This window comes from Musca domestica, unplaced genomic scaffold (genome assembly GCF_030504385.1).
Source record: "Musca domestica strain aabys unplaced genomic scaffold, Musca_domestica.polishedcontigs.V.1.1 5, whole genome shotgun sequence".
In the NCBI taxonomy this organism is placed as follows: Eukaryota; Metazoa; Arthropoda; class Insecta; order Diptera; family Muscidae; genus Musca; species Musca domestica.
The window spans coordinates 13988364-14001113 of NW_026712346.1; the positions used below are offsets into that span (position 1 = coordinate 13988364).

General features: G+C 33.9%; 1 protein-coding gene across 3 annotated transcripts in view; it reads left to right on the top strand.

Moving 5' to 3' along the window:
- Positions 1-12750, top strand: part of LOC101900781 (leupaxin) — an 84052-nt gene that overhangs the window by 16588 nt on the left and 54714 nt on the right. Inside the window, exon 1 of one of the 3 annotated variants that reach the window (XM_005179101.4) lies at positions 10039-10187. The exons of 1 other annotated variant lie outside the window; for it this stretch is intronic. In XM_005179101.4, coding sequence (XP_005179158.1) covers positions 10103-10187 — 85 coding nt within the window. In that variant the 5' untranslated portion in view covers positions 10039-10102. Of the gene's footprint in view, positions 1-10038; positions 10188-12750 lie in introns of those variants that run through there. One more of the 3 variants, XM_005179105.4, reaches the window with a different exon arrangement.

A 12750-nucleotide genomic window follows, 5' to 3' on the forward strand; every position in this document is an offset into this window, starting at 1 on the left:
GGCCACTGCAACGCGGGACTTGATCGAAAGTCGCTTCTTTATTTTTCGAACCATTTCTGCTGATGTATATATATATATTGGTCCACGTTATGGTATAGCCGGCATATAACAGTGCCTGCCGATATTCTGTATTTTGGCTATATTCTGTATAGGAGTATTTTATAAATGAAAGCTATAAAAAGCTACAAAAATCTGGGAATATCTGTTATTGTGTAAAAATCTTATTTCGTTCGCTAAAATGAGGGAACATATCACTGAAGTAACGATTGAAGTATTAAGTCATATGAATGAGTCAGCTCAAAAAAACTAAGGAACCAAATGAACGACCTAGTTCCGTTTGAACAACGCAATCATACTCAGTGATAGTGATAATGTTGCAGTAAAACTGCTATTACCAACTAATGGGATCCCTAACCAATTAACCGGTTAGCCAGTTAACTCATTATTTTTAGGTAGTCATTCTTTGGCTGCTAAACTTTGACAAAAAAAGAAAAGAACTTGTTCTATTTCTAGTACTTGTGGGGTAAATTATGCTCCAATTTTTCTATATCACACATTTTTCTTTTGTCGGCTGTTGACATTGAAACTCGCAACCGTGCGATTTGTAGTTTAACGTACTACATTATACTGTGTTAAGCTCACGAATATTAGAGATGGTTTCAAGCCTTGCATCTACATATACAACTAATCGTATTTTGTTATGATTTGTCTCGTTTGCCGACACCTAGTTTCGAGTTCAAAATCTTGGGTTAAAATAAGTAATTTTGCTTTGATTTTGTTTTAAGGAATAGCTCAATATTTTCAGCTAATTGCAATGCGGCGGAAAATAAAAGTAGAATTTATAAAAATATAAACTTAGTTCTGTAGAAGAAATTGCGGGCTGTAAAGTTTGGCATCTCTCTCTCTCTCTCTCTCTCTCTCTCTGAAAATTAGAATCCAAAGACAAATCGGGAAGTAGACTTATGTCCAACGGTAATGAAATGTTTGCCGTCTACTTAGGACCGGCAATGGATATTTTTAGCGAATTTTATTGCGAATGTAAGTCGAAACCCTTCAAAATAACTTAAAGTGTAATTTCCCTTGCAGCTTCTTCTTTTTTATGCATCGTTAAAAAAAAAAACAAAAATTCAGACTTGTTTCGACCACTGTGTGGCGTTTCAAGTTTTTACTTATTTGCTGTCGAATTTCTGCTATGATATCATTCTTGGCCAGATTGCATTTTTTTAAATTTATTTTTATACGACATATGTACCTGCCGAAAAAAGAAAGAGGGGGTAGCCCTGTGGCATTTTTAGCATGTCGTAAATGCGTTTAATTTTCATTTTAACAAAATCGAAAACGCTACTTGGAACCTGAGTAATGAAAATAATGAATAAATTAATTATTTCTATGGTACAGTGGTGCAATGTCAAGGCAAGCGAAATTATCTTGGACAAAACATTAAAGAAGTTTGGTTTTCTACATAGATGAGACATGCAATTCTATCCGTTAAGACTAAAACAGACCAAAGTTTAAATCCTGACTTCTGCGTGAAAATACAAAACTGTTGTCAGCTAAAAGTGGCAACACTGTTGTATTTTCATACTGAAACCACGGTTCTGTTTCTGTTAATAACTGTCACTGTTTCGGCCTTTAGAATTGTCACCTGTCAAGATAAACTCGTAAAAGCATTCGTTTGACGTTGATATTCGGACATTCAATCCTGGCTATTTTTGTCGGACATCTACATTGTGTACCGCCGTTACTCATAAATAATTCAAAATACCAGTCGACCTATTTTTAGAAAACTTGAATTAAATAGGAAGAGATAGAGAGAGGGAGAGAGATTAATTTCTCCATAGTCCAGTTTTTGTTTTCTTTGTCCGATGGAGGATTTAAAATTGCTCAGCTAAGATGTGGTAAGCAAATGTGCACATGCAGCACATACCATCTGCATTGCCAGTAGGCTATCAAATAATGAGTTATTCCTAAAATGAATTCAATCGCTATATTTGATACTCTTAAACATCAAGTTTGCATCCTCACACCAAGGGCGTTCCCCATACAAATATATTTGGGTACTTTTCATATTTTTGGCCGATTTTTCCAAACGTCGGCTATATATTAACTCTGCGCCCTAATACCGAATTAAAAATTCTAGCTCTACAGGTTCTTGTAATATTAATTTTATTTACATTTTAATTCTTTGTGTACCATTTTAGTGAATTTTTTTAAAACCCGGTTTGTTACACGATTTTATTTATGACATACAAAAATTCAAACCTTAAGCTGATTCCGATCACTCGGTAGCAATGGTAAAAATCTAGCAACTATAAATAATCCTTGCCAAATTACAGATTTTTAGGTCCACACACGTTTTTTGTTTAATCGATTTTAGCTCATTTCGTACTATTTTAGTACAATTTGCCAAGTCTTCCAAGCTCTAGGTTTTACCAGTAGCTAGATATCGTGGCGCAATATTCCGTCCATTTCAGTACTTGTTGTACCCTTCTAATTCAAATTATCTAACAGCTTTGCACCTGTCCTTATGATAATTTTATGCTAAAAGCTTCAGCCGTTTTTCTGGGTTCCCCGTTCAAATCTTTTTTATATCCATGTTAATACGGTAGTCTACAGACCTGAGCTTCACAGAGCTGTGACGAGTGTGATTGTGTTGGCTGGGCTCATGTTAATATGGTCCACAAAGATTTTAGCAACATAACTCGATATGTGAATATTTTTTGTTTTTCAAAATTGAACGTATCACTGTACAACTTCGGTGTCATCAGACGTGGTTGCAGCATTTCCTGATTGTTTTGCCAAAAAAAAAAAAACACTTTTTCTTCTCTTTTTTGGTTTCATTTCATTTTCTAATTTTTCACGCTCGCCAGTCACTTGGTTTTCAGTTTAATTGAAATCGAAAGAAATTTGATTTGATTTCAAATCTTCTGAGTAATGCGTTTTGGTTGCGGGGTGTCCGATTCTCATGATATATGTTTATGAATAAGTGTGTGTGTGCAGAACTGTGACGGTCTGTCGATGGCGGTGGTCACCGCATAAAAATGCTGAAATGGTTCGGGTTTTTTTTTTGCCAAAATTTACTTTCAGTCTAATGAAAATTAGTCAATGGTATTGTTTTTGATTTTGTTGTTGCCTTTTGTTTATTATTTAGTTATTGTTGCTGAATTAGATATTTTTGTGTGTTTTGTTTTTTTATTAACTTGTAAACAAATGGAATTATTAGAATTTATGGCATTTCGTTTGATGTGAATGAAGCATTTCTATAAGCTAATTCAGTTCAGAAAAAAACGCTCGTCCATATTCATGGACTATTTTGCGATCTTGTTATTGTCTTGCCAATAAATGACGTCATAAGAAAACTTTATGCCAATGTTCGGACCTGCAGACCCAAAAAAAAATGCCTATGTCAGAATATATTGTTGTTGTTTTTTTATCTTAGGGAAAACTATGTAGTCATGGCTTACTGTATGGCAGCGGGGAAGGAGATGTTGGCAACATTACTTTTTTTTGCTTTTGTAAATTTGGACTAAAATCGACCAATGTTTGATTTGTAAACATAGCGCCGCTGCCAATCTTTTGTGTCTTGCCCGACTGAGTTCAAGGTGTGTGCATATATATCTTTTTAATTTGACTTCAATAAATATTTGAATAAACAATGTTGTTGCTATTGTTGCCCCGCTGTTGTTCGGAGATAAATAACTGGTTGCCAATTAACATGTGTGTGTCTCTTCTTCGGCAAATGATGCAAATGCTTGGAATGCTTTGTGATAAGCATAGCTGCAGAGTACGTGATTTATTTGTTAATTCTTTGTTATAGTAGTGGCCAGAAAAATAGCAATGCCAATGGGTATTTGGAATGATCAAATTCTATTAGAGGATATGGATATGGTAGAAAGTTTTAAACAAGGGAATTTCAGTATTTTCATTATAGGTTTTGCAGAATTTGTCAGAATTTTAAAAGTTAAAAATTATAAAAGACCCATCTTTGTATCAATATTTGAAACTAAACACACCGGATCAAACATATTTACATCACTAGCAGGACTTTGCTGATGTTCCTCAATAATTGGGTCGTCAGGCCACTTGTTTTCCCAACAGATCTACCAAATTTGCCAAGTAATCTTCTTTTATGTAGGCACCAAGAGGTTTGTCAATAGACACTGCGTTTTATTTGTCTAGGATAGCGGTATTGATTATATTGGTTAAACCTTCCGGAAGTCTACAAGATAGACCTGAGCTTCACAGAGCTGTGACGAGTGTGATTGTGTTGGCTAGACCCACTTGCTAGACTTTCATTCCAACACAACCGGTCAGATGTAATATGATCTATGTTCTAGGTCGATAAACGAAATGAAAATGTTGCGATATAGTGTTTACGATCCGGACGTATGGATATGATTGCTTTTGAATCTCCTTTGATTGTTCACTTCCAAATCAATTCTGGTTACTGAACAGGCATATTTGATTACAAACAAAGTGATTTAAACTGATTGTTGTAATTCATTGCAATAGCACACATAACTAAACAAGTAAAACAGCAACTTATTCCGTCCGGGCTGAACTTTTAATATACTTCAACATTTGGAAAGTAACACTATTGGAAATATAAGAGTCGAGGTCGATAGGCACATATATTTTTTTCTATTATTGGGAACTTGTGATTCCAAATTGAAAAAACAAAAAAAATTAAAAGCCACTCCAGAATATTGAAATATATTTTGAATTGTATTATGATTATTCAAAGTGTTGACCACAGTGGTCCGCTACTTCGCCTCTTTATGCCAGATCTAGTGTTCGTAGAAACATTGAAATGGGCGAAATTTGAAGACAATTGGACTATTATTTTAACAATTTATAAGAGATATTATAATTTTAACCCTTTGTGGGAGGAAATAGGAATGTTGGGCCTTACCTAGCACTAATACAAATGTTAACGTTTGGAATGTGTGAACAAAATTGCATGATCCTTTCTCGTTCCATGAGGTAAGTAATTTTCTATGAAAATTTTGCCGTCTTGTCAGTGAGGTATCACATGAAGTAAGCTGATATTGCCTATCTTTGAACTCGATTGCCATATACAAAGTTTGGACCAAATCGGATATTTTATTCCAGAGCAAAACAGATAGACAGGTGGACAACCAGATCATGTCTAAATGTTCTGTGTCCTAGTGTTCAAACCCCTTATTTTGACCAAATGATATGTTGTCTCTGTAGTCATAAGGCTGAGGCTATAAAAATCCATTTAAAATGTGGCTAAAATCGTCCAAATACCTACCGCTGGGATGTACCATTATTTAATATACAATAACTTGGACCTATATGGAAAATGTTATACCTGTAGGATGGGACTCATAACGGAATCCACATATTTTAAACAAATTCGTTGTCCAATGTAGCAAAATGACGAATATTGGGAGGTGCCGTTATGTAGGGTCTTTATTTCACTTTAGATCACAAACTGTTGAATAATGTGACTAAAAATACCTTAAATGGAGCAGTACATATGTATTGTTTACAAACCTATTAGTTTTATGTCCCATTTTCGATGCCAAAAATACTACGGCCTTAAAATTCATTTAAGTAAATTTTTTCCGCCTGGGGGCTATGCATTTCCTTAGACGGATAGACAGACGCACGAACATGGCTATGTCAACACAGTCTTTTACGCTGATCAAGAATATATTTGTGAGGGTCGTGGTAACGATATTATTTTGATGAGTTATAAACGGAATGACAAACTTAATAAACCCCCCATAGTATGACGGAGGGTAAAAAAGCAGGTCGCATTTAGTATCCGATTGAGATGAAATTTTCCAAACAAAATTTGTTGGTGAGAATCGGTTCACATTTAGATATGGCTCCCATATATATCTTCAACCGTTTTCGTCCAAATGACCTGAATTTTGGCATATTCGACCGTATTAAGTCTAGAAGCAAGTCCCCTTACATTCGTAATATGCATTTGATAACAATAATATTTGGTACCAAATATCTTATGGAGCTCAGAAATACCTTTGCCAAATGTTATCGAGATCGGCCAAGATTTGGATATAGCTCCCATATATATCCTTTATCCGATAAGGTTTATTGTGCAAATAATGGATAATATCAGCCCAAATGGAGTGAATTTCGAGACGTAAGTTTCCATTTTGTGGAACTTGCCTCTAAAATATATATTTTTATACCCTTCACCATAGTATGGAGGGTATATTAAGTTTGCCATTCCGTTTGTTACACCTCGAAATATACATTTAGACCCCATATTCTTGATCAGCATAAATTTCTATGTCGATTTGACGTTGTCCGTCCGTCTGTGGAAATCACTCTAGCTTACGAACGAAATGAAGTAGATTGATAAAATTTTACTCAAATGTATCTTATGTCTGCAGGACTTTTGGTATTGAAAATGGGCCATGTAGTTCCACGTTTTGGTATAGCCGCACATAAAACAGTACCTCCCGACATTCGGTATGTCGATGATTTTAGCGACAGTACTCACCGGAATTGCTTCAAATCTGGTATTTGAAGTTCGTATCGGATACTTTGTGGCACTTGCTGTACAATTGTTGTGTTTCTTTTGTATTGTAGTATTATTATTACTATTTATAAGAGACTATTTTATAGATACTCTGAAAGCATAGCTGGTGACACATTCAACGCCGTTATTTATCGCATGGAAAATATTTCACGGAATTTTCATATGACGGGAAAAAACCAAACAAAAACAGAAGACGATCATGACACATTCAATATGATCGGATGAATAACAGATTTATCATAACATAACATGGAAGCAATGGGGGAAAACTAATGTCCCTCATGTCTTCTGTCCGCCCCTCATGTTTGTAGCCACTAGAAGATGTCAAATTATGAAGGTGTTGTTTGCTTAATGCCGAACCAATAAATCTGTTGATGTTGCTAGAGTTTATTAGAGTGGTCACATTTGATCTATGGCATTTAAAATGTTTTCCAAATGAAAAAAAAAAAATCAAATTGAAAAAAGCTTAATCCAATTGAAATGAAACCTTTCTTATACTAAAATAATTTTAAAGTTATTTTTATATTTAGCGCTTATTTGTTTTGCGTTTTTTATACCCTCCACCATACTATGGAGGGTATATTAATTTTGTCATTCCGTTTGTAACTCCTCGAAATACTCATGTCAGACCCAACAAAGTATATATATTCTTGATCAGCGTAAAATTCTAAGACGATTTAGCCATGTCCGTCTGTCTGTCTGTTGTAATCACGCTATCTTTCGAACAAATTGAGATAGAAGGCTAAAATTTTGCACACATGTATATTTTGCCAGTAGGCAGGTTAAGTTCGTAAATGGGCCATGTAGGTCCAAGTTATCATATAGCCCCCATATAACGGTACCTCTCGATATTCGGTATTTTGATGATTTTAGCGACATTATTCACCGGAATTGTTTCAAATTTGGCATTTGAAGTTCTTAAGGGATACTACAGCGTAAGACAGCGTATATGTGCAGGTCTACGTCTTCGTGTAGCCCCCATATAACGGTACCCCCCGATATTTGGTATTTTGATGATTTTAGCGACATTATTTAGCGGAATTGTTCCAAATTTGGTATTTGAAAATGGGCCATGTAGGTCCACGTCTTCATATAGCCCCCATATACCGTACCCCCCAATATTCGGCATTTTGATGATTTTAGCGACACTATTTACCGGGATTGTTTCAAATTTCGCATGTGAAGTTCGTAATGGATATTTCAGCCCATGCTAGAAAATTGTCTGTGCAGGTCCACGTCTACGTATAGCCCCCATATAACGGTACCCTCCATATTCGGAATTTCGATGATTTTAGCTACATTATAAACAGATTTTTCTTCAAGTTTCGCATGTAAATATTGTAATAACTTATGAAAAAAGTTGCCTATGCATGCCCACGTCGTCGTATAAGCATTCTATATTTTTAAGGTTTTAACAGAATTCTTAACGGATTTTATTTTATTTATTTATTTTTTTTTTTGGAAATTGCCAAATTTGTACCAAATGGTGGAGGGTATTAAAAATTCGGCCCGGCCGAACTTACAGCTTTTTTACTTGTTCTCTTTTGAAAATGGAAAGCCAAGAAGACGCCACCACACTCTCACCACTATACGACTAGTTTCGTTTAGCGGTAATTTAAAATTGGGCAAGCAACTTTAAAACATCATTGTTTTTTGAAATCGCAAGCCTATTTGTTTTCTTTTTCAATTTATTGTTAGTTTGTTTTGACAAATCAACTGTTTACGTGCAAGCTTCGGCAGCGATTCCGTCTGTTTGCTGTTCACATTTTACTTGCAAGAGAGAATAAAATTAACTTACTCTCTCAGTAAGAAGTTGCTGGACAATTTCTGCAAGAAAAGTAATTAGACACACCTATTATTTTTTTATTTCCCTCACACAGCCGTACGTAAAATTCGACGTAGCGTTCTCAAATATTCAACTTCCCCACTGTGGTAAAATATTTTGTACGTTCGAATTACCCAAATACGCCAGGTCCATTACTTAGAATCTATCTAATGAAAACGTAACATAAATGTGTAAAAATTTATATTTTTAAATTCACCCAATTGTAATATTTTTAAATAAAATTTAAATAAATAAATTTAAATTTTTAAAATTAATTTTTTTTTTGCATAATTCTTTTCTATTTTCAACACACAAAAAAGGTTCTGTTTCAATTGTCAAAGTTAAAAATGTTCAATATTGAAATATTGTACGTTTGAAGTATTGGCATAAATACCACAGTATTACCGTGACCGTAAATCAAATAAATGCCAAACACTTACCAATATACGAAGTCATCGGCTGCATTCTTCGTCATGCTGCGTCATAGAAAATTCGAAAATTGTCAACAATTTTTCGGATCTCTCTGCCAAAAACTGTGGTATTTCAATTGCTTATAGTAAGATTTGAGTTGATATTCCGTTCTTGGCTTGGGGTAGAATGGAAAAGAGTTCGGTTATTTTATAAATCAGTCCTGAAAATCAGTAGACATCTCAACTTGCAAAGGTTATATAAAATACTTATAACTTGACCATCATTAACAAATTCACCACCTTGAAAGTCTGGTCTAGATGCGACACCACCTGAATCTTATTCGTCTAAAGTTTACAAAGTCTATACATTCTGTAGCAGTTCTTAGTTTATTTTGTCACAACAATAACACCTAGGGTAAGTGTGCCTAAGTTCGGCATGTCCTAGTAGTCGGCACCTTTAATTTTTAATGTAAAAAGAAATTTTTGTTTGCTTCGAATATCAGCTGTCAGCTATCTTTGAGTACAAATTCGTTAAGAAAAAATTATTTATTTCAATAAAAATTACATTTTTGTCTGTGAAGTTCCTTAGCATGAACGGGACATATTCTTAAGAAAAGTACAATAAAGACGTCAGTTTATCTAAACAAAAATATAATATTTTAGTAAATTAATTTTTTAATATTATTACTTATCTTTACAAAAAAATCGGTTTGCCGACTGTTGGAACATGTCACACCGACAATTGGCAAGTGGTGCCGACTACTGGCAAAAAAGCATTATTGTAAAAAAACTCCAAATTTATGAAATTTAATAAAAAGTTATAAAAATTTTATTTATTATTGCAAAAACTGTACGAAATTTCGAATCTGAATAAATTAACTTTGTAACAATTGAAAAGTCCCGCTCCGAATGGTGGACGATTGAAAACGCGAAAATCCTAAAAGTGCCGACTACTGGTACACTTACCCTATTGTTTTTTTTTTTTAATTTATTTGATGACATGGAAAAATACATGTAGTGTATTCCTAAAATATATTCGATCAGATTGACCATTTTGTAATTTGTCATTTCGGGCAACATTTTTTTGAGAGCCGGTTTCGCGATATCCCGCATTAAGAACGCACAGCTCGACGTGTGATGTATCAAAATATGTCATTTTCACAATTTGTTGTCACCTTTTAATGCCAAAGATTAACGCCGTCTTATCTGGAAAAATATATGTTGTCAGATATGTATTTTTTCAGTAAATAATTGTAAATATACGCAAACATAGGAATTAATAACATTAAGAAAAAAAACAAAGAAACAAAGAAAGCGGGTAAATAAAACATGGATCGGACAATGTATGGTAAAATTGATCCGGGTGCAAGACAACCGTATCGCACAATACGTTCCAAAGGAATACAACCAGGATGTAAGTATTTCAATATTGCATTTATTACTGTGATCATTAATTTGAAGAGAAATATTATATTTTTATATGGGACTTTTGTAGAAATGTGATGTAGAAGATGGATTTTGTTGGGACAAACATAACATAGTATTTCATCATAATATCAGTTATAATATAATATCTAAATTTGAACAGAAAAGTTACTTCTTCGAAATGCGCGGACATTTTGTGTCCTTTGGTAAAAAATACATTATTGTTTATGGTTTGAGTTGTAACATAAAGTACTAGATCGTGATAAGAATGCGGATCGCAGAATAGAAAAAATAATTGTACTTTTACCGTTAAAGCGACATGATACGATTTTTATTTGTGTCCATTGGACATATTCGTACATAAAAGGACTAAGAATTGTTCCATGCAGGCATTAATAACTTTTTTTTAATAAAATAGCTAGAAAGTATCTTCCGGTTTGTCGGCCGATACATCCAAGCCCAAATACTTAAAAAATCCGACCAAAAATTTTAGTTACATCTTCTATATATATATAGAAAAAAGTTGTGTTAGTTACTACGCTTATAACTTAAGAACCGCTGGACTGATTTTAACGATTCATACATATTCCGAATTGTCTCCTGTCCGAGAAGGATAATATCAAAAATAAAATCGCGTAAAAATGTGATATTTTAACATTTTCATTTTGACTTTTGAAATGTACAATAGTAATGTTTTATTTTGCATGAAGAAAATAATTTCTATCCTTCCAGAAATTCTTCCCAAACATTCAAGATACCTTAAATAGCTTTTGCAGGTCATGATATCGATCATAACTCACGGATAAGGGGTACAACCCGATTTCATATTTATATAACCATTGTATGATTTAAGCTATTTTTGGGGTCTTGTTCACTTTTTTCATTTTTTGGCCCTTAATTGTCATCTTTGTTTCTAAGGATGTAGAGAATCTTTTCGCATAAAATTTGAAATTTTCAGAGTAGGGCCCATATTGGTCTTGACCACATTCATCAATTGATTTGGCTAAAAAATTGTGTTTATGCTACCCTGGGGTAGGGAACCATCATACAGATAATTGCCACATAGGAATTTATTTAAGTAAAGTCCCCACATTCGAGTATCCCCAAGTCCGCTTTCACATCTAATGTGTGGTCAGAAAAGAAAATTTTGTATTCTATTGAATTTGTAACCCCCAAGAGAATATTTATTATATATTTTTAATACATTTTTAATTGGCCTCTATTTGTCATCTTGGATTATAAGGGGTAGAAGAAAGTTTTCAATGTAGGTCGATGTTTCGGAGTAGTGCCCATATAAAGGTACCTCCTGATTTTACCATATTTCAAAGGATGGCTAAAAATGTGTATTTGGGGGTAAAAATCTTACACAAAAATTTCAACATATCTACAAATTTTAGAATTTTCTCCGTGTAATAGTACCCCCTCAAGTCCACCTTTTGGCGGACAAACAGACCGACATGGTTAGGGGGACTTATGAGGACTCGAATGCACAATCTGAGGTGCTAATGGGTTTATAAAGTAATTAACTTTGGCTATTCTTAAATCATTCAGCCCTCAATTATGAGGTGTACAAAATACAGTAAATTCCAAATTGCTGCTCATTTGACTGGAAAATTTTGCTACGATTTTTACCATACTAAAAATTAATTTAATCACATTTCTACAGTTTTTGTTATTCTTAACATTTTTGAATTGAGTGACTTCAAAATTCCCACTCAAACCCCTGAAACGATATGGACGACATCTGCTGATCCGATTTTTTTTCGAAGATAAACGGTGAGAGCATTTCGTTGTCAATATTTTCATTTGTCTATGGATATAGACCATAGACATAGACAAATGAAGATATAGACAACGAAAAGTTAGTTTTGTCTTTTTTTCCAGGTGGCTCTCATCATGTTTTGCATAGTCAACATGCTGATTTACGCGTTCAAGCCACTCGACTTCGAAAACACATTTTATCGTTTTTCAAGAATTTCACTAGAATGTTCCCATATTTTTGATGTCATTACGTACTTTTCACATTTCTTTTATTATGAAATAATTTTCAGCTGACAAATATCCTACAGTTTTTGTTATTTTTAACATTTTTGAATTGAGTGACTTCAAAATTCCCACTCAAACCCCTGAAACGATATGGATGACATCTGCTGATCCGATTTTTTTCGAAGATAAACGGTGAGAGCATTTCGTTGTCTATATTTTCATTTGTCTATGCCATAGACAAATTAAGATATAGACAACGAAAAGTTAGTTTGGTCTTTTTTTCCAGGTGGCTCTCATCATGTTTTGCATAGTCAACATGCTCATTTACGCGTTCAAGCCACTCGACTTCGAAAACACATTTCATCGTTTTTCAAGAATTTCACCTGATTATTCCGGAATTTTTTGATGTCATCTCGTAATTTTCACATTTATTTTATTATGGAACAATTTCCAGCTGACAAATATCCTACAGTTTTTGTTATTTTTATCGTTTTAGAATTGAGTGACTTCAATATTCCCACTCAAACCCCTGAAACGATATAGACGACATCTGCTGATTCGATTTT